At 44.0% G+C, this 19,858-nt stretch overlaps 1 protein-coding gene across 1 annotated transcript; it reads left to right on the top strand.

Moving 5' to 3' along the window:
* Positions 1 to 203: 203 nt before the first annotated feature.
* Positions 204 to 19,592, top strand: PPIL1 (peptidylprolyl isomerase like 1). Its single transcript, XM_055330232.1, has 4 exons — positions 204 to 504; positions 3,618 to 3,772; positions 17,767 to 17,835; positions 18,390 to 19,592. The coding sequence occupies exons 1-4, from the start codon at positions 449 to 451 to the stop codon at positions 18,608 to 18,610; spliced, it is 501 nt and encodes a 166-aa protein (XP_055186207.1). The 5' UTR covers positions 204 to 448; the 3' UTR covers positions 18,611 to 19,592.
* Positions 19,593 to 19,858: the final 266 nt, after the last annotated feature.

Below are 19,858 nucleotides of genomic sequence, written 5' to 3'. Positions count from 1 at the left end.
AAACGGTACAGAGCCTTACAAAGGTCAGGGACTGGCACTAACCACTTGCATTTCCTTTCAGGTCCTTGCCCTTTTGTGGGACTAAGAAATTCTTCTAATTGATAGTTAGGATGTAAACTCCAATCAGAGTGCAGCTTTGCTGGTTGTTCCCGCCTTCCACGCCTAAATGAGCCAATCAGAGCGTCCGGAGGGCGTCGCGGTCTCTCCCTGCCGGGGACCCCGACAATGGAGCTTGCCCTTCTCTCCGCCCTTGCAGCTAGCTTGTTCTCGCCTCGCATCCCAGCTTCTCGGCGGTGGAAGGAGGGTCCTCCTCCTTCCTTGTCTCAGCCCGGCGGATCTTGGCATCGCGGAGGTTGAACGACGAAAGCCGGAAGTGTGCGCCGCGGCGGCGGGTCCCCACGAACTGACACCGGAAGTAGCCTTGCTGCGGGATTCCGCCTGCTGCGCTATGGCGGCGATCCCCCCAGACTCCTGGCAGCCGCCCAACGTGTACTTGGAGACCAGGTGAGAGGGCTCGGGCCTCTGGGGCTGGGCTGGCGGAGGCGACGCGGAGTCCAAGCTGTGCCGCGGTTCTGGGCTCCCGGCGCGCTCCGCGCAGGGGCCCGGCCTCCTGGGGGAGAAGCCCGCAGCGGCGGCACGGGGGGCCGCCTGAGGGTTGAGTGGGGAGCGCCGCCGCCCGCGTCCGAGCCCCGCACCCGCTCGCCCCGAGACCTCAGGTTCATGCCTCCGTTCCCTCAGCGAGCGTGTGTCGAGTCTACGAGCCGGCGGCGTCGGGCTGGAATCGGGCTGGAGGTGCAGAAGGCGCGCACCGCCTTGCACTTAGGACCTTGCAGTGTAGTGAGGAGGGCAGGTCTGTAATACGAACGCTGTAGGTAGTTGAGTTGCATAAAATAGGATTACTGGGAAGGCACGGAAGATGCACATTCCCCGCTATCAGAGAGTGGTATCCTTGAGCACCCACCAGCTAGTGCCGTGCCCCTGACGTGTAGAGCGTGTTATTGAGTTTGACCCACTTAGCAACTCAAATCACATAGGTATTAATACACCTTCTCTCCAGTCTTAGCGGGGGAAATGGCAGCGTTTACAGATTAAATGATTTGACCAAACCCATCTATCTAGCCTGTAGGGGATCCTCATTTGGAGCCTGGGCGGCCTGCCTCACGTGTGCTCTGTCCTTTAGCCCCATTCATTCCATTGCCTCTTGGGAAAAAGTCCAGATGGTCTTTCCAAATAGGACAGTAACCGTTAGCAACTTCTTACTGCTACAACAGTATCAAATGAAAACGTCACAGTCTGACATTCAAGATGGTTTTTCTCATCTAGGCCTTCTGCCTAGCTAGCTCTCCGGCTGCGTCTTTTGCCATTCCCACATCAGAAGCCAAGGTCCAGTCCATGGTTTTCTGTCTCCGCAATGCTCTTGGCCGTGTGTTTTTCTCCCAGAGCAGTTCTCAGACGCTGCTTTTGCTCTTTGGTCATCTTCTGTGTCTTATATTACAAAATTCTACTTCTTCAGGCCTCTGCTTAAAAGTAATTTCTGAATTCATCTGTTAACATTTTTTTAAGTTACAAAATAAAATGAAATCTAAATCTAAGCAGCATGGAAGTGTATAGACTAAATGAAAGCCACCTCTTCCTGTAAAAACAGTTAATAGTTTGTTGGATGACTTACATCCTTGTCTGTGAACAGATAAACAAGTGTTTTTTATGTTCTGTTTCTTAAAAACAGGATTGTATGATTATGCTGTACATGTTTTTTTTTTCCCCCCTGTAATTTGCTTTTCTTTCACTTGCTCATGTGGCTTCCAATAGTATTGATATTTTTTCATATTTTAATCATTTCCTCTTTGAGGGGCACTTTTTTTTTTTATATGAGGGGCATTTAAATTGCCTCTCGATTTTTGTTAGGATAAATACTGGAATAAATATCCTTGCACATACTGTATCCACATTTGTAAGTTTTGCTGTAGAATACTTTGAAGTTGAAATTGCTGTCAACAGATATGCAGATTTGAAAATTTTATGGGTATTTCCTGAATGCCATTCCAAAAAGTTATTCCCTGTATTTAAAAAACATGCACCAAAATACAAGCTCCACGAGGGGAAAAGCACCTAGAACCATGCCTTACACAGAGTAGGTGTTAATCCCCGTAGAATGTTAGTAGTACGAAGGATGATTTGCTGGTAGAAGAGCTTTTTGGAAAGCTATGTTCTAGCACACACTATATATATATTTATAGAGTGCTTACACTGTGCTTGGCACTGGGTATCCAGGCTATACAGAGTTGCCTCATTTTTCACATTTTTGGAGCTTAAAATCTAGGTGAGTGATTGAATGTAAGGGAAGGCACCTGTCTAAGTCTTTTCCTTTTTCCTTTTCCTTAGCCATACTTCAGGGGAAGAAGTGCTCGTCCTGTTTGGTAGGTATAGAGATTAGAAGTAGTTAGGTTTTTCACTTATTGCACCCCCCTCCTAAATACACACAAACTGTACTTTTTTTCCCCATTAAAATGTTTATATTTCCATGGTTCAAAAATACAAAAGTTTAAAATAAGATTCTCATTGGGATGCCTGGGTGGCTCATCGGTTGAGCACCTGCCTTTGACTTGGGGCGTGATCCCAGAGTCCCAGGATTGAGTCCCATGTCGGGCTCCCTGCATGGAGCTTGCTTCTCCCTCTGCCTGCGCCATTGCTTCTCTCTCTCTCTCTCTCTCTCTCTGTCTGTCTCGTGAATCAATAAATAAAATCTTTAAAAGAAAAAATAAGATTCTTGTTGAAAGCCTTCCTGTTTCCCATTTACCCAGTTTCTACTCCCACACAGAAACTCATGCATGTATAAATAAGTACAAATTCCTGATATGTTAATGTCCTCTTAAAAAAAAAATTAAGTGCAATTTTTTTCCTAGTTTAAGGGCTGATTATATTGGTTTCCCATGATCAGTGAATTTTTAAAAAATATATAAAAGTTGGGCCGCCTGGATGGCCCAGCGGTTTAGCGCCACCTTCTGCCTAGAGTGTGATCCTGGAGACTCCGGATCGAGTCCCACGTCGGGCTCCCTGCATGGAGCCTGCTTCTCCCTCTGCCTGTGTCTCTGTCTCTCTCTCTCTCTCTCTCTCTCTCTCGAATAAAAAATAATAAATATTTTTAAAATAATAAATATAAAGTTCAGATTTTTAGTTGTCCAAAATTACCTTGTTTTTTATTTTTTTAAGATTTTATTTATTTATTCATGAGAGACACAGAGAGAGAGAGAGAGAAAGAGAGACAGAGACACAGGCAGAGGGAGAAGCAGGCTCCATGCAGGGAGCCGATCCCGGGTCTCCAGGATCACGCCCTGGGCAGAAGGCGGCGCTAAACCACTGAGCCACCCGGGTTGCTCAATTACTTTGTTTAAAAGCAGTATTGGAAGCTCCGGTATGTTTTACTCAAAATATGTGTGTTTATGTTACTTACATTGTGAATGTGATGTTTTCCTTTGCCAAGCATGAAATCTGGTGTGTATTACAATTTTATGAACTATATAAGCTCGAAAATAAAGAGTCCCGGATGCGTCCCATAATATTCTTTCCTGCTGTGACCTTAATCTTGACTGGAGCTCTACTGTCCTCTCCCCATGCAGCATGGGGATCATTGTGCTGGAGTTATACTGGAAGCATGCTCCGAAGACCTGTAAGAATTTTGCTGAGTTGGCACGTCGAGGTTACTACAATGGCACCAAATTCCACAGGATCATCAAAGACTTCATGATCCAGGGAGGTGACCCAACAGGGACAGGTATAGTTAAGCCGACCTTAGCTGAATTCAGTAAAATAAGGCCGAGAGAGGAGCATGTGTGGAGGGGGGGAAATTTTTGTTGTTGGTTTTGGATATGTTGCATTTGAAATACTTGCCAGATCTTCAATTAGAGATGTTGAATAAGTAAAGGGATACTGAATGTGGAATTCATGGACAGACCTGGGATGGAAGTACAAATCTTGGAGTTACTATCATTTAGATGAAACTTATTAGTGAAATTGGTGGATGCCAGCATTAGTTTCAAGGCCCCTTTTAAGCCTGCATTTTCTTCCTGCTGATTCCTGCTCCTGCTTTTTTGCCTTTAAATAAGTTTGATATTCTTTGTGGCAGTCTTTTCTTAGTCCTGTTCCTCTTTGTCATTCTCAGTTGTTCTCTGTTTATCCTTTATGACCAGAGGCATTCCTTTTTTTTTAATGTATAGGGACACATGTGAAAGTACAGTATGGGGGCACCTGGGTGGCTCAGTTGGTTGAGCGTCCGAGTCTTTGATTTCAGCTCAGGTCATGATCTCGGCGTCATGAGATTGAGCCCCGAGTTGGGCTATGGGCTCCACATGGAGTCTGCTTGAGGTTCTCTCTCTCCTTTTGTCCCTCCTCTTGCTCGTGAACACATTCTCTGCCCCCTTCTCTCAAGATAAATAAAAATCTTTAAAAAAATACAGTATATACAGGAAACTACAAAAAAAGAACACTCTTAAGTATGCTTCCTAAAGATTTCTAACCACTATTAGTTATTATTATTCCCACAATATTCCCAGTTCTTAGAAATGATTGATGTTAACTGTTGGTGGCCATTATTCTAGACATTTTTTTTTTTTTAGATATCTAGTCAAAAGGATGGATGGATGGATGGATGGATAACTAGCTAAATGGAAATAACTGTAAGAGAATAGGCTATGTCGTGCATGCTGTTGTTTTTAAAACTAAAAAAATATATTTAGTTTTTTTGTGTGTGTGTGTGTACACACACACACACACACACACACACACACTACAAATCTCTGTGACAAGTGGGTGTCTTACTATTTAACTCAGTTCCAACATCATCTAAACAGAGATGTCATCAGACCCCACACGTTAAGGCCCAGTCCCATAAGATTGCCCCCTGCCCCCCTCGCCCTACTTCATTTGCAAGCCTAGGTTATCAGATGTTCCAGTAACCCACTTGGGTTCAATTAATTTGCCAAAGCAGCTCACAGAACTCATGGAAGTACATTTACCAGTTTATTAAAGGATATGGTAGGGACGCCTGGGTGGCTCAGTGGTGGAGTGTCTGCCTTTGGCACAGGGCATGATCCCGGGGTCCTGGGATTGAATCCTGCATCAGGTTCCCCGTGGGGAGCCTGCTTCTCTCTCTGCCTGTGTCTCTGCCTTTCTCTCTGTGTCTCTCATGAATAAATAAATAAAATATTTTAATCATGGCTTGGTCTTCTGGTGACAGTCCCCATCTAGGAGCCATCCAGGAACCCACCTACCTCTAGAACAAGATGCTCCTGGTGCTTTTATCATTTAAGAATTTAAAAGGGTTTTAGAAGCTCCTGTTTCAGGGACAGGTCAGAGACCAAAAATTAGAACGAGATGCTCCTAGTGTTGTTATCATCTAGGAAATTACAGGAGTTTTAGGAGCTCAGTACCAGGAACTGGGGACAGATTATATGTAGATATATATAGTTATATCCTTATATCTTCTATTACCTCACACCTATACCCCCCTTCATCTCGTGCTGCCCCCCCCCCCAACCTGGCTCTCAGTTTTTGTCATTAGTTGTATTTTCCCTCGTCAGAGCACATTTTCCACACCGTGCTTGATTCCCTCAGCTACAGTATGGGTTCTGCATCTCAGAGGGTTTGGTGCGCACCACTAGACTTTTCTGTTCACAAATGCTAGAAGGCAGAATTTCCTGCTGAGTGGTTTGTGCAAGGGCTGGAGGGTGTTATATTTTGTAGCTCAGTCATGTTTGAGAATTTGGAAAAGACCATGACTGGGTCTACTGTTCTTGGACACACTCATTCCCTCAGATCTTTTTAGGCAGTTCGGCTCTGTTGCTTTCTGGTTTGAAGTGTGGCTCTGGAGAACACTAAGGCCAGATTTACTCCTTCCTTCAGCTCAGGGAAAATGTGTTTGTTTGCTTTTTAAAGATTTTATTTATTTATTCATGAGAGACACAGAAAGGCAGAGACACAGGCAAAGGGAGAAGCAAGCTCCTCACAGGGAGCCAGATGGGGACTCAATCCCCAGACCTGGGATCACGCCCTGAGCCAAAAACAGACGCTCTACTGCTGAGCCACCTTGGCGTCCTGAAAATGTTTTGATTTGTATTTTTGAATATTTTCTCTGTTACTTGCTCTGATTTTATATTTCAGGAAGCCAGTTTTTCTTTGTTTCATGACCTCTGCCTTCCATATCTATTACATTTCTTTTAAGTGTGTGAGATGATGTTTTCCTATTTTTTTTCTGCGTCCACTGAGATAATGTCAGACCTTTACTCTGTGCCTTATTCAACTTTTAGTCATGTCTATTCTGTTCTTTACTGCTCTAACTGGTTTATTAGCTCTGTATTGGTGTTATCAGACTCAATCTGTTTCCTTAGCTCTTCAATCTTTTCACCTTATTCTGTTGATATATTATCCTGTTTTTGAGCTCTTGTTTTATTGGATTCTTATTTCTGTTGAAGCATCTATAGCTTAAGACAGCTGCGGATCAGCCCTTCTTGGACTGGCTTGTTTTCTCCCAGACTGAGTTCCTGAGGTGTGTTTTTTTTTTTTTTTCTTACACCTTTTCTTTCTTTTTCTCCATTTGTTGTAATATGTCTGCATAGTTTCTGTGCCACTTCTTTTCATCTTTTCCATACTTGATGTCGGCACTGATGCTGTCTGTACCTTTTATTTGCTCAGATACAGCATAAGTAGATTCTCTTTGTCATTATTCCCACCTTTGTGGGACCAGTTATCTTCATTCCAGATGCTAGATTACTTTGTTTCCATCTTATTCTAGCCCAAAGAGGTGGGGTAGGAGAGCTAATCCTGAGTGCACCTTATGGGAGGGCTCAGCTCTGTTCTGTTTTCCAGCCTCCATTAAAGTTGTGTCCGTGGGTCACCTGCACCAATCAGTGATATCCATCTCCCCCACTCCAGGCTCTGGGTTGGCTCCTGAGAATAGCTGTACTGGAGGAGAAAGATCCTCCTACCCTTTGTCATTCATAGCTGGGTCTCTATAACAAGACAGATTAATGAGGGAAAAACATGCAAATATGTTTGCTGTAGGTGTGGATGACACCAGGCCTTGATAAAAGAAATGAAGATCCCAAGGGATCCCTGGGTGGCGCAGCGGTTTGGCACCTGCCTTTGGCCCAGGGCGCGATCCTGGAGACCCGGGATCGAATCCCACGTCGGGCTCCCGGTGCATGGAGCCTGCTTCTCCCTCTGCCTGTGTCTCTGCCTCTCTCTCTCTCTCTCTCTGACTATTATAAATAAAAAAAAAATAAAGAAAGAAAGAAAGAAATGAAGATCCCGATTGCAGATTCCTCTTGGGGTCCTTCTTTTTTTTTTTTTTTCTTGGGGTCCTTCTGTCTTGGAGATGGGATATTCTTTTCCTCCAGGTATAGGGACAGCACCTCTCACATGAAGGTCTTAGGACCTACTTCAGGGGAAAGTCAGAATGTCATTCTTGTACCTGACGTTTCTCAGATTCCTTCAACTTGAAATGTTCAATGTATCAAAGAGCTACATTTTGGGGTAGCTTGTCCTGAAATCCATCAGGGCCCCGTGTTCCCCACAAGATGCCAGGTGCTGATGGGCACTGGTGGCCTGCTGCATTCCTCCTGAGTGCCTGTGATATGCACAGGCTTCTGCCTTTAGGGGCTTCTTTTGATCTTTTTCAGGACTGCTGGCCCATCCACCCACCCACCCTTTGGTTTCTTGGAATTGGAGGGTATTTGTAAGAATCCTCTGGTTTATACTCTTTCTTTCCTGATTACTACTTCTAGAGAGTACAGGCAGAGTCTAATCCTGTTCATTCCACTTCTTTTTTTTTTTTTTTTAATTTATTTATTTTAGGAGGGAGAGAGAGCATGCTCATGGAGGGGGGCAGAAGGAGAGGGAGAGAAGCAGACCCCACACTGAACACAGAGCCCACAGGGCTCAATCCCACCACCGTGGGATCATGACCTGAGCTGAAATCAAGGGTCAGACACTTAACTAGCTGAGCCACCCAGGCATACCTTCACTCCACTTCTTTATCTGAAAGTGTCCTGTAAACACTTTGATGTACTTCTTTCCTGTCTTCTTCCTCTTTCTTGTTATGAGATAAAATTTTAATTATAACACTAGTGAGCTGAGAGAGTCCATGATGAGTGTACAAGAATTGGGAGTGACTCCAATGTGAATTGCTTATGTCGGAGCTTCCCTATATTTCTATAATTGGTTTGCAGTCCTTCATAATGTCACATTTCCATGATGCAGTTTTAATGAGACTGAATCACTCAAAAAGGATTTTCAAGTAAATTGCACCCAGCCTCAAGTATAATGAATGATTAAGCTAGCAGGTCTGTGGTAGAAGGCAAAGAAGAGTTGGACTCTCCTGGGTCACTAATGTGAACTGCTAGCTGATTAGTAACGTTTTTTTTTTTTTTTTTTTTCCTAAATATCTCAGATGAGCAGCATGAGGCATCCTGGGCTCATCAGCAAGCCAGTGTACTATTTTTGTCCCCGACTGGCCCTCAGTCTGGCTACTGTGCAACCATTCTTTCCATGGTTTTTCTTAGACACCTTTGCCAGGTGTTTTTTCGATTTGAATTCCTTTGACTTCCTGCTGGATTTTAAACTTCTTTCCTCATTTAAATTTCTCTTCTTTTAATGACTGTATGCTGGCTTTTTCTTTAGCTGTCTAAATATATTTTTATCTTTTTCTACTAACTTCTTCCCTTTCTCCTTCCTAGAAGACATGACATCCTGTGAAGCCCTTCCTTTTGCTCTTCATGCTCTGCACTTAGCCTCTCAGTGCTCACCAGCTGGTGTGATTGTAGTGATTAATTGCATGCTGATTATGCTGTGCATCACCCTCCCTCTGACTTCGTGTCTCCTCTTGGTAGCCCCAGGAACACCTGAAATTTAACGTGTTGAACAGCAAGCTCATCGTTAATTTTATTCATTTGATGAATATTTGGCAAGAATCTGCTGGGTATCCTGTGCTATTCTAAGTCTTAGGTGGAGAGACTTAGGTGTTAGAAGCCAAGGCATTTTCTTTTCCTTGCAGTGTTCCTTCTCTGTCAGGAAGATAAGATAGTTTTTTTTTTTTTTTTTTTCAAGATAGTTCTTTTAAGAAACAACTAGAGAGTAATGATGACGTAATGTGCACGTTTACAGTGGTACGCTTTGGATCACATATAAGAGAGATTGGAAGAATTCATAATATGACAGTGAAGTGGGATTAGCATGGGATGGAGGCATATTTTGAGTGGGCCTTGAGGGAAAGATAGGATTTTAACTCTTGGGGGAACAGAGAAGGGCATTATAGATTTAGGAAGAAGAAAGAGTACAGAGCAGAGGCACAAATGACAGAGACACGTCAAGTGTGAAGGAGAGCCCAGCACCCCACATGTTGTGTCTCACGTGCCTGACCGTCTCTGTGACATAATCTAGCTACCTCTCTGTGTCCAGGACAAATGTGTATGATGTGATCCCTGAACTGCATAGTTAGGGGACAGTTAAGGAGCAACTGGGGACAGAGTGCACAGAGTTGTTAGAGATAGCACGATGCATAAGATCAGACCAGTTTATGGAGACTCCCAGACAGGAATTCAGGTTTGATCTAACCTCTTCTGGAACCATTCTGGGCTCCAGAGTTTCTTGAGTCTGGGATAAGAAAAATATGTGAGGAAGTTTAATTCAGTGGTAGTATATGGCAAGGTCATGTAGCATGGGGTGAGCAGCCTGGGTTGTAGAGCCTGGTGGGCTTGGGGTTGAACCTTAGCTTCACATGAACACTTACTAAATGTAGGCAAGTTCTGTAAGCTCCCTGAGCCTTCTTACCTATAAATGCACAGTGTGGTTTGGTTGTATGCACCTCATGGAGTTGTGAGCAGTAAATGAGCTGATGTTTGTAAAATGGTGACTACAGGCTTGACACAAAATAGCATTTAAAAATGTCATTTATTATTTATTTTGGTGGTTAACTTATTTAACAAATGTCTTTTGGACTCCTGCCACATTCCAGGCTTTGTTCTAAGAGCTAGTAGGTAATATACTATGAGGCCATAGCAAATGATATGGAAAAAATACTCTATAAGCCAAAATGTTCAACCTTGGCACTATTGACATTTTGGGCTGGATAATTCTTTGTTGTAGAGGGCTAGCTAGCTGGACATTGTAGGATGTATAGCTGTTTCCCTGACCTTGCTGTGCTGGATGCCAGTAGAACTCCTCAATGTGACAACTACCAATGTCTCCACACATTGCCCAATGATCCTAAGGGGCAAAATCACCCCCAGTTGAGAACCACTGGGATGGATAGAGAGTGAGGGAGGTGCTATTTTGGATTGTGTGATTAGGGAAGACCTCTCTGATAAGGTGGCATTTGAGCAGACCTCTAAATAAAGTAGTGAGCCTGAGAGTGTCTGAGGGAAGGACATTCCAGAGGGAATAGCAATCACAGGCCTTAGACCAGAGTGTGCTTGGCAAGAAATAGCACAGACTAGTGTGTCTGGAGCAGGTGAGTGAGGAGAAAAGGTGCATGAGGGCAAAAGTGTTAGGAGATAACTTTGGAGGGTAGCAGAGCACCGGGTCGTAGAGTCTCATAAGTTATGATGAAGACTTTGGATTTTGTCCTAAGCATGATAAAATACCACTGGAGGATTTTGAGCAGAGGACTGCCATGATGCTTGTTTTAAAAGGATCCTCCTGGCTTCCATGTGGAAAAATCAGCTGGTGTGGAAAGGAGGAGACAAGGCTGGAAACAAGGAGACCAGTTGGAAGCTTGCACGGTTGTCAGAGCCAGAGCTTTTTGTATTTGGATTAGGGTGATATTGGTTCTGTTGGTTCTGGTCCTCTGGGAAACAGGTGGCAAGACAGAGTTAGACATTTAGGAGATTGATTCGAATAACACCTGTGAAAGTTAAAGGGGCAAGGAAGCAAGAGTTGGAAGGGGAGGTCTTCAGACATCAGTGTAGGTCTAACCTGTGAAAGGAGAGGGGGCAGAGAAGAAGGAGCCAATAGAGAAAAGGAGGAGCCACCAGTAAGGTGGGATTTCAAGAGGGGTGACATCAGCTGTTAGATGCTGCTCCTGGAGCAGGCAATGCTAGGCTCAAGGATTGACCATTGGATTTAATGATGTGTGGTCACTGATAACTTTGACAAGAGCCAGGTCATTGGAGTGATGAGGGCAAAAATCTAAATGGAGAGTGAACGTTCAGAGGCAGGAGAGGAAGCCAAGATATGAAGTGTTGACAGCATTTTTGAGGAGTTTTTCTGTGAGGGGATGCAGAAACGTAGGGGGATACTTGCAGATAGAGTTTTTGGTTTATTTTTTAAGACTGGACATTTTTATTTTACTTTATTTTTATTTTTATTATTTTTTTTAGGATTCCACCCATTTATTCATGAGAGACAGAGAGAAGCAGAAACATAGGCAGAGGGAGAAGCAGGCTTCCCGTGGGGAACCTGATATGGGACTCTATCCCAGGATCCCAGGATCATGACCTGAGCCAAAGGCAGAAGCTCAATCACTAAGACACCCAGGTCCCCCAAGACAGGAAATATTAATACCATTTTTTTTTATGCAGATAGGAATGATCCACTAGAAAGAAAAACTGATACAGGACAGGGAGGAATTGCAGTTGCAAAGTTCCTTAAAGGTGAATGGGATTAGATATGTGGTAGTGGGAAGGTCATATGAACAGTATATTAATACAATGTATTAATAAGGGAAGAAGGAAGGTAAACAGGTGGATATGTAGAAAGGGAAGTGGATTAGGTGGTGAGAGCATGTGAAAGTTCTCTATGAAATTTTGTCAGTGAAATAAGCCAAAGTTAACACAGAGTGATGAGCAGAGTGTGTGCAGTGGTGCAGATTTGCCAAGAGAAGAATTGCAGTAAACCCAAGCAGGCTGGCCCCCAGGCTCAACTATTAATCTCTACCTACACTTTCCTCATGGAAAACGCCCAGGTTATCTCAGTGCATGGAAACGGGTAGTGTAAACCATGAAGCAAACACAGTATTATCAATGATGATGAGCTCCCTTTAACTATCTCATGACAAGCCTGTGAGATAGAAGTACTACTACTACTATTCCTCTTTTCAGACAAGGAAATTGAGGGGCTTAGAGAGGACAAGTACTTTGCTTAAGGCTACATTGCTGGTAAGTGATGGAGTTGGAACAAAAACCCAGATCTCTCTGCCCCAGAGGCTGGTCAGGAAGAGAACACACCTAAGAACTGCAAAGCTGAGTTCTCAGAGAAAGGTAGCATACTTTCCTACCTTAGGTCTGGTATCTGGCCTTTGCCCTGGTAATCAATCTAGCAGCAGCTTCACTGACTCTGTTACTAACAAGCAATTGTATCAATTTGGGATGTTTTTTGCTACAAGTAACAAAATTCAAGAGCAGGGGTTTAAAGGAAGAGAGCTTTTGTTTTTCTCACTTAACAGAGTGTCTGAAGGTGTTCAGGTGCCCAGCAGAGCAGTCAGGGGCAGGGCTATGTCTTTCCATTCCATTGTCAGTGTGTTGGCTTTTTTTTTTTTTTTTAAGATTTTATTTATTGGGGGATCCCTGGGTGGCACAGGGGTTTAGCGCCTGCCTTTGGCCCAGGGCGCGATCCTGGAGACCCGGGATCGAATCCCACATCGGGCTCCGGGTGTATGGAGCCTGCTTCTCCCTCTGCCTGTGTCTCTGCCTCTCTCTCTCACTGTGTGCCTATCATAAATTAAAAAAATAATAAAAAAAAAGATTTTATTTATTTATTCATGAGAGACACAGAGAGAAAGGCAGAGGAAGAAGCAGGCTCCATGTAGGGAGCCCGATGTGGGACTCAATCCCGGGTCCCCAGGATCAGGCCCTGGGTTGAAGGTGGCGCTAAACCGCTGAGCCACCAGGGCTGCCCAGTGTGTTGGCTTTTGATCTCAAACTTGCCTTATGGTTGCAAGATGGCTGCTGCTGCTCCTGACATCACCTCTGCTTTCAAAGAAGGAAGACAGAAAAAGAGCTATGGTGAAAGACAAAAGGAGTATACTTAAGCCTTTTTATCAGGAAAGCTATAGCTGGGGATCCCTGGGTGGCACAGCGGTTTGGCGCCTGCCTTTGGCCCAGGGCGCGATTCTGGAGACCCGGGATCGAGTCCCACGTCAGGCTCCCGGTGCATGGAGCCTGCTTCTCCCTCTGCCTGTGTCTCTGCCTCTCTCTCTCTGTGTGACTATCATTTAAAAAAAAAAAAAATTTTTTTTAAAAAAACGAAAGCTATAGCTTTTCTAGAAACTGCCCCCCCCCAACTGGGTTCTGTTTATATCAGGAAGTCAGAACTAGATCACCTGACCACCCCTAGCTGCAAAAGGAACTGGTTGGTACCTGCCTTTCTTGTCTCTGAAGTTGATGCAGGCCATGAAGAAGGGGTTAGAAATGCTGGGAGGATAGCTATCCTGCAGTTAGATGCTCTCTTGCCAGAAGAAAGGTTTCAGTTGGTCAGTGGCCTTGTGGTGTCTGGTGCCCCCAGGCAGAGCTTTCACTTAGGCCTACTAATGGGTCACTGGCCCACCTGTGGCTGTTTGGGGGCTGGATATGACTGGCATGGGAGCAGTGGGGATCAGTAGCACCAAGTATGGCCATCTTTGTGTGAGAGCATGCTACATGTCTGAGTTGCCACTCCAGTTTATTGTGAGAGGTTTCCACATTGTAAACAGGAAGAAGGGACACCAGAGGAGTCCTGGGGATAGGAAAAGATCTTAAAGCAGAAGCACCAATCATAAAAAATATTAAGGAATTTCAACTGTAAAACATTCTGTGCATCAGAAGACCCCATTAAATAATAGACTGAAAAAAAGGGGGCACTTGATGTAATGAGCACTGGGTGTTATTTTCAACAGATGAATCATTAAACTCTACCTCTGGAACTAATAATACATTATTTGTTAATTAATTGAGTTTAAACAAAGAGTGAAGAAAAGTCCACTGAGAAAAAGTATTCGCAAAAAGCATTTACTGACCAAGGATTAGTATCCAGAATACTAATCCTAATAATATGCCAAGTGTGTATATATGTATGTAAAAAAAAGTAAATGTTAAACCACTCAGTAGATAAGTGGCTGTTCCCAGAAGAGGAAAGCTAAATAGCCAGTAAACATGAAATTCTGCACACATCTTCAAGGAAATGCAGGTTAAAACACAAGAGATCTGACACCTCTCAGGCCGATGAATGTTAGAAAGTCTGGCTAAAGGACCTAGAGCAGTAAGAGTGAGCACTGTGGATGAGGGTGCACATTGGGGCCACTTCTGGCAAGATAAGTTGAGGACATCTAGTAATGAGGAAATACTCAAACCATAGCCCTGCCCATCCCCCATAATGTGTAGCCCCTGAGAGGTCCTGCACTTATGTCTCGGAGATTGTACAAGAATGGTTATTATTTGCATGGTTTATAACAGCAAAAACATAGAATGGATGCTAAATATCCATCAGCTTGAGAAAAGAGAAGATTGGTGTTATAATCCGTAGTGGAATGAATAGCATAGAAAGCTGCATGGAACCAGATGATAAATATCACTTATAGTGGTGAACACAGAAAAGCTAATTGCCGAAGAATGCAGAGTATTCTTTCTTTTTTTCTTTCTTTTTTTAAAAAATATTATATTTATTTATTCATGGGAGACACACACATACACAGATTGAGAGAGAGAGAGGCAGAGACACAGGCAGAGGGAGAAGCAGGCTCCATGCAGGGAGCCCGACGTGGGACTCGATCTGGGACTCCAGGATCATGCCCTGGGCCAAAGGCAAACACTCAACCACTGAGCCACCCAGGCAGCCAGCAGCCATACATGTTTTTTAAGGGATACATACATAGGTGTAGAAAGGAAAAAATGCATGGAAGTGACAAACTAAAGTGACAGACTCCTGGTCAGCATGGTGGTTCCCCAAAGGCAAGCTGTGATTCTTTGTTGCATTGTAAGCTAGGGGTAGGGGGGCAGGGAGTGCAGGGGGTGCATACATGGGGGTCTCAGGCTGGATATGCTGCACTGTTTCCTGAGTTGAAGATGCAATTTGTCATATTCTTTCTCTTTTATATGTCTGAAATATTAAGTACATTGAATAAACATTGAAAACAAAGGATGGAAGAGTAAAAGAACTTTCAGGGTGCAGTTTAGAAAGCAGATCAGTGCCTGTCGCCATTGTATGTACCCTGGACCTGGCATTCTGCAAAGTTCTGAGTGCGAAGCTTCCAAATTGTCAGCTTTGTTAAGTGATCCTTGACATCTGTGTAGCCTGCTCTGTACCAGAAAACTCTTTGCTCACTTTGTCCCCCTCCCATCTCTCCCCTCTTCCACATGCCCAAAGGAATGTTTTGATTGGAATTATTTTTGTCTTTTCTGACATTTTGTTGCAAACCCTACTGGGTTGAATTAGGTTATGAAACCATAACATATTATGTATAAATGGTGCTGTAGAGACCCAGAACTAGTTGCGGCTGGTCAAACTCTGCCTAGTAAGTACAGAGGAGCCCTCCATGCTCTTCCCTCTCATCTCCTGATGACTTAAAACTCCTAGCTTCATCTATGACTCTTGACTGGCCCATGCTTTAACCCACTTGTTTGCAGTGCCATTTACGTGATGGCTTTCAGTTTCTTTCTTTTTTTCAGAATTTTATTTCTTTCAGAGAGAGTGCGAACTGCGGGGAGGGACAGAGAGAGAGGGAGGAACAGACTCCACACTGAGCAGGAAACCAGTGCAGGCCAATCCCAGGACCCTGGGATCATGACCTGAGCTGAAGGCAGATGCCTAACTGAACCACTCATGTGTCCCAGCTTTCCATTTCTAGAGGGCAGGGGCCCTGAGGTTTCATCCTGGCAACCCCAAATTTGCAGGGTTCACACTTTCAAGGCTCAGCCCACAATGGACAGCCCACTACTGAACTTCATCCTCCACTTGCTCACTCAGTCCCTTAGGATTGACCACAGTTTCCCCCCATGACCTTCTCTTTTATTCAGCCCTAGCACTCCCACTTACCACCCCATCAGTCCCTAGCCTCAGGTGGGAACCTTGACTCGCTAGTCAGAGAAAATATATTGGTCTTATAATTGCTGTTTGGAAGTATATTGGCAGGCTGGAATTTGGGAAATGAATTTTTACAAAATTTGGTAGTTGAGTACTTTTCCAGAAGCATAAGTAGCCTGGGTCAGACGGGAGACTTCCGTTAGTCAGTTAGGATTCACCCCCATTCCTTTTTGCATGAGAAGTGTTTTCTTCTAACTGAAACAGCCAGGCTCCCCTTAGAAGTGTTTTCTTCCAGGGGCACCTGGGTGTCTCTGTCGGTTAAGCATCTGCCTTGTGTTCAGGTCATGATCTCGGGGTCCTGGGATTCAGCCCTGTGTGGGGCTCCCTGCTCAGTGCGGAGGCTGCTTCTCCCTCTCCATCTGCCCCTCTCCCCTGCTCATGCTTTCTCTCACATGCATGTTCTCTCTCAAATAAATAAAATCTTAAAAAAGAAGTTTCTTTTTTTAGAGCCAGGGGCTCTGACAGGCTCTCTGTTGTGGAACATCCTAAAAGGTAATGCAAGGAATTTCACTGTGGGAACACTTCAGCTGGCCCCAGGGGTCTGGGGAGGGTCTAGGGGGAAGGAGGATGTGGTACTTTAATTTAACACCCTACTTTCATAGCAGGCTGGAGAAGGTGAGCTAGTCTGGGCTAATTTCTGGCTGCCAGGCAAACAGTAGGGTGTTAAACACAACATTCACTTGGTTCCAGGCTATTTTGTCTTAGATGGCCAACTTGAAGAAACCAAAGTAGTTCAACAAGTCCTATTTATTTTAGTAAATAATTGATCAGGAGAGTTGCCTCCTCTTAGAACTTTTTTTTTTTTCCATTGGGAAAACCATATTTATTACATCACTTTCCTCTAAGAACAGAAACCTGGGTTAACAGCACCATACTCTTGTGGACATAATATAAATAGCACGTGGTGGTTATGGTGCTGGCAAATCATTCCTAATCCCATGTTTCTTCACAGTATCCTTGTGATAGACTACCTCTCCTCTCAGTGGACTCTGCCTGCTGTACCTCTCCTCTCAGTGGACTCTGCCTGCTGTAATATTCCTTTCTGCCACATTGCCACTTTCCACTGTCTCTCTTCTCCTTAAGCTGGATATCTTTGACCGAAATAAATGCTATTTTTCTTCATTGAGATCAAGGACGGCAAATAGATTTTAATTCTTGTGCCAAATCTGATTCATTAAAAATGGCTGTCTAGAGTTCTAAGTTGGTAGGATGTAGATCAAAACTCAGCAGGGAGGAATGCTGATTGACTAGCAATGTCTGTGATGGGCACAGGGTTAAGGCTTGGGGGCACTCCTGTCTAAAATACTCCTTTAAAAAGTTAAAAATTTAGAAATCTCTTTATGTCTCAAATTATAGATGGTAGTTATCTGTAGATGGTTAGATTCTAGGGGACTTTAATGTTCTTTTGATAATGTTCTATGCCTTCTGCATATTATTTGACAGCGAACGTGTATTACTTTAATACCCAAGACAAAAACACTCTTAGTGTCATTTTGAAAAGAAACCTCTTACCTGAATGAAACCAGTGGTTTGAATGTGCTGTGTCATTGCTTGGTTCTGCTGCTGGACTATGGAGTTGGAATATGTTTAGCAGGGGCTAGGCATGCTTGCTGCTTTTTCCTTTCCCGTACTCTAAGAGGTCTTTTGACCCTAAGCCATAATCCTTGCTGTGAGGTAGAGCAGGGAACTGACCGACTCGTTTCTTGTCTTCTCATCTGGCAGGTCGAGGTGGTGCATCTATCTATGGTAAGCAGTTCGAAGATGAACTTCATCCAGACTTGAAATTCACGGGTAAGTATATAATTTGGCTGCTCTAGGTGGGAAGGGGGAGTGGATTTTAAAAGCTCACTCTTGGCTGGGATTCAGGGTGTGTGTCTGACACCATGGCGTGGTGCCACGTAACTGCCCAGCTGTGGCGCCACAGAGAGCCCTGGTGGATTAGAGAAAGTGACGCCTCTCTCTCCTGAGTAATTCAGACAGCTGATCTGAGTGTTCTAGACTCTAATTGTTGAATGTTGATGTTATAAACTATAGGAAAGCAAAAGCTTCCTCAAAGAAGCCAGATACCTTGCTGGGATTTTGAGGGGCATAAGGAACATGGTCCAGCAGTTAGTGGGGATTATCATGGTTAGAGAAGCTGGGGAGTAGGTGAAAACTAGGAAGGTGCAGTTTTGGGGTAGGGCAGTGATGGTCTTTGTGTAAAGGCAGAGAGCCTGGCCTCAGGGGAAGAGTATTCAGGTCACATCGTTGATGACAGAGACCAGAATAAAGTCTAGGATAGTGTAATGTGTGCCAGGCTGGAGCAACGGGAGTTATTCATACTCCTTATTTCTTTTTCCCACCAGGGGCTGGAATCCTCGCCATGGCCAATGCAGGGCCAGACACCAACGGCAGCCAGTTTTTTGTGACCCTAGCCCCCACCCAGTGGCTTGACGGCAAGCACACCATTTTCGGCCGCGTGTGCCAAGGTATAGGAATGGTGAATCGAGTAGGAATGGTGGAAACCAACTCTCAGGACCGCCCTGTGGACGATGTGAAGATCATTAAGGCATACCCTTCTGGGTAGGCTTGCTGCTGTCTTGGGCACACCCAGATCTTCTGAGATGGCCCCAGTGAACTAGCTTCCAGATGACCTAGGAAGACACGTACTTAAACTTCATTTTGGCATTGCAAATCACAGAGCTAAAGAGACCTGGGGTCTTAGGTGAGTTAGAGATGGAAGTATATTTTAGGAGGATGCTTCTTTTCTCTTCCTGTGGTGCCTAGGTTGACAGAGCATTTGCAGACATGCTCGTAAATGATCATTCACAGGGAACCGCTCATTGCAAATGAGCATACTGCTCCTCCTTGCGTGTGTCTGTTCTAATACACTTGGAACAAAATGAAGCCGACTCTGTCATTTCATAGTGCCTAACCAAACTTCTTTTCTGCAGAGATTTATATTCTACACTGCAGTCTTCAGTGGCTGACGGCCACAGAATTCAAAACCAAGTAGTGTCTATCAGCCTTCTTAACTCTCTGCACACCCTATTTCAGTCTCCTATATTTGTTCTTCCAAGGAACGTATCCATCTCTATATATATTTTCCCTCTAAAAACCAGAACATCAACACTGCTGTTTCTGACACTTAGACATCCCACGCAAAGCCACATTGAATTTTTGCCAAATGAAAAATGCATCCAACAATCAAGTTTCTAAGAAGGTGTCAAGTGGGGAATGATAATGTGTAATAATCGAGAAAGGAATTTATTAAAAGGAAGAAGAAGCATTGACCATTTTTTCCCCAGAAAGGAGTAGAAATCTGTAGTGAGCATAAGGACAGACTATGAACTCTCCTTAAAAAGCAGTATTGTCATAAAGGAGAGGCACCACTTAAGTTTTTTTAACCTAAGACTAGAGAAAATAGATGAGAGATTTTATATGTTAAGTTTTTTAAGTCTTTCTGATCTTTTTTTGGGGGGGGGTGGTGAACAGTAAGAGAAAGGAAGTTAACACCTATGTAATACATAGAAACTTCCAAATAAAATGCCACTGATGGTTGAAATTGCTGCTGTGGTCTGATTTATAAATAGAGTTGTTGTTGTTCTTTAAAGATTTTTTTTTTTTTTTTTTTTGAGAGAAAGAACACAAGTTAGGGGCAAAGAGAGAGGCAGAAGCAGTCTCCCCACTGAGCAGGGAGCCCAATGTAGGGCTTGATCCCAGGACCCTAGAATTATGACCTGAGCCAAAGGCAGACGCTTAACCAACTGAGCCACCCAGGCACCCCTACTGTGTGAAGTTTTAAATAGCCATTTTAACCTATAAACCATCTCAA

Source organism: Nyctereutes procyonoides, unplaced genomic scaffold (assembly GCF_905146905.1).
Source record: "Nyctereutes procyonoides isolate TBG_1078 unplaced genomic scaffold, NYPRO_anot_genome, whole genome shotgun sequence".
Lineage (NCBI taxonomy): Eukaryota > Metazoa > Chordata > Mammalia > Carnivora > Canidae > Nyctereutes > Nyctereutes procyonoides.
The sequence above is the reverse complement of the archived record's forward strand: the minus strand, read 5'-3'. Positions and strand labels throughout refer to the sequence as shown.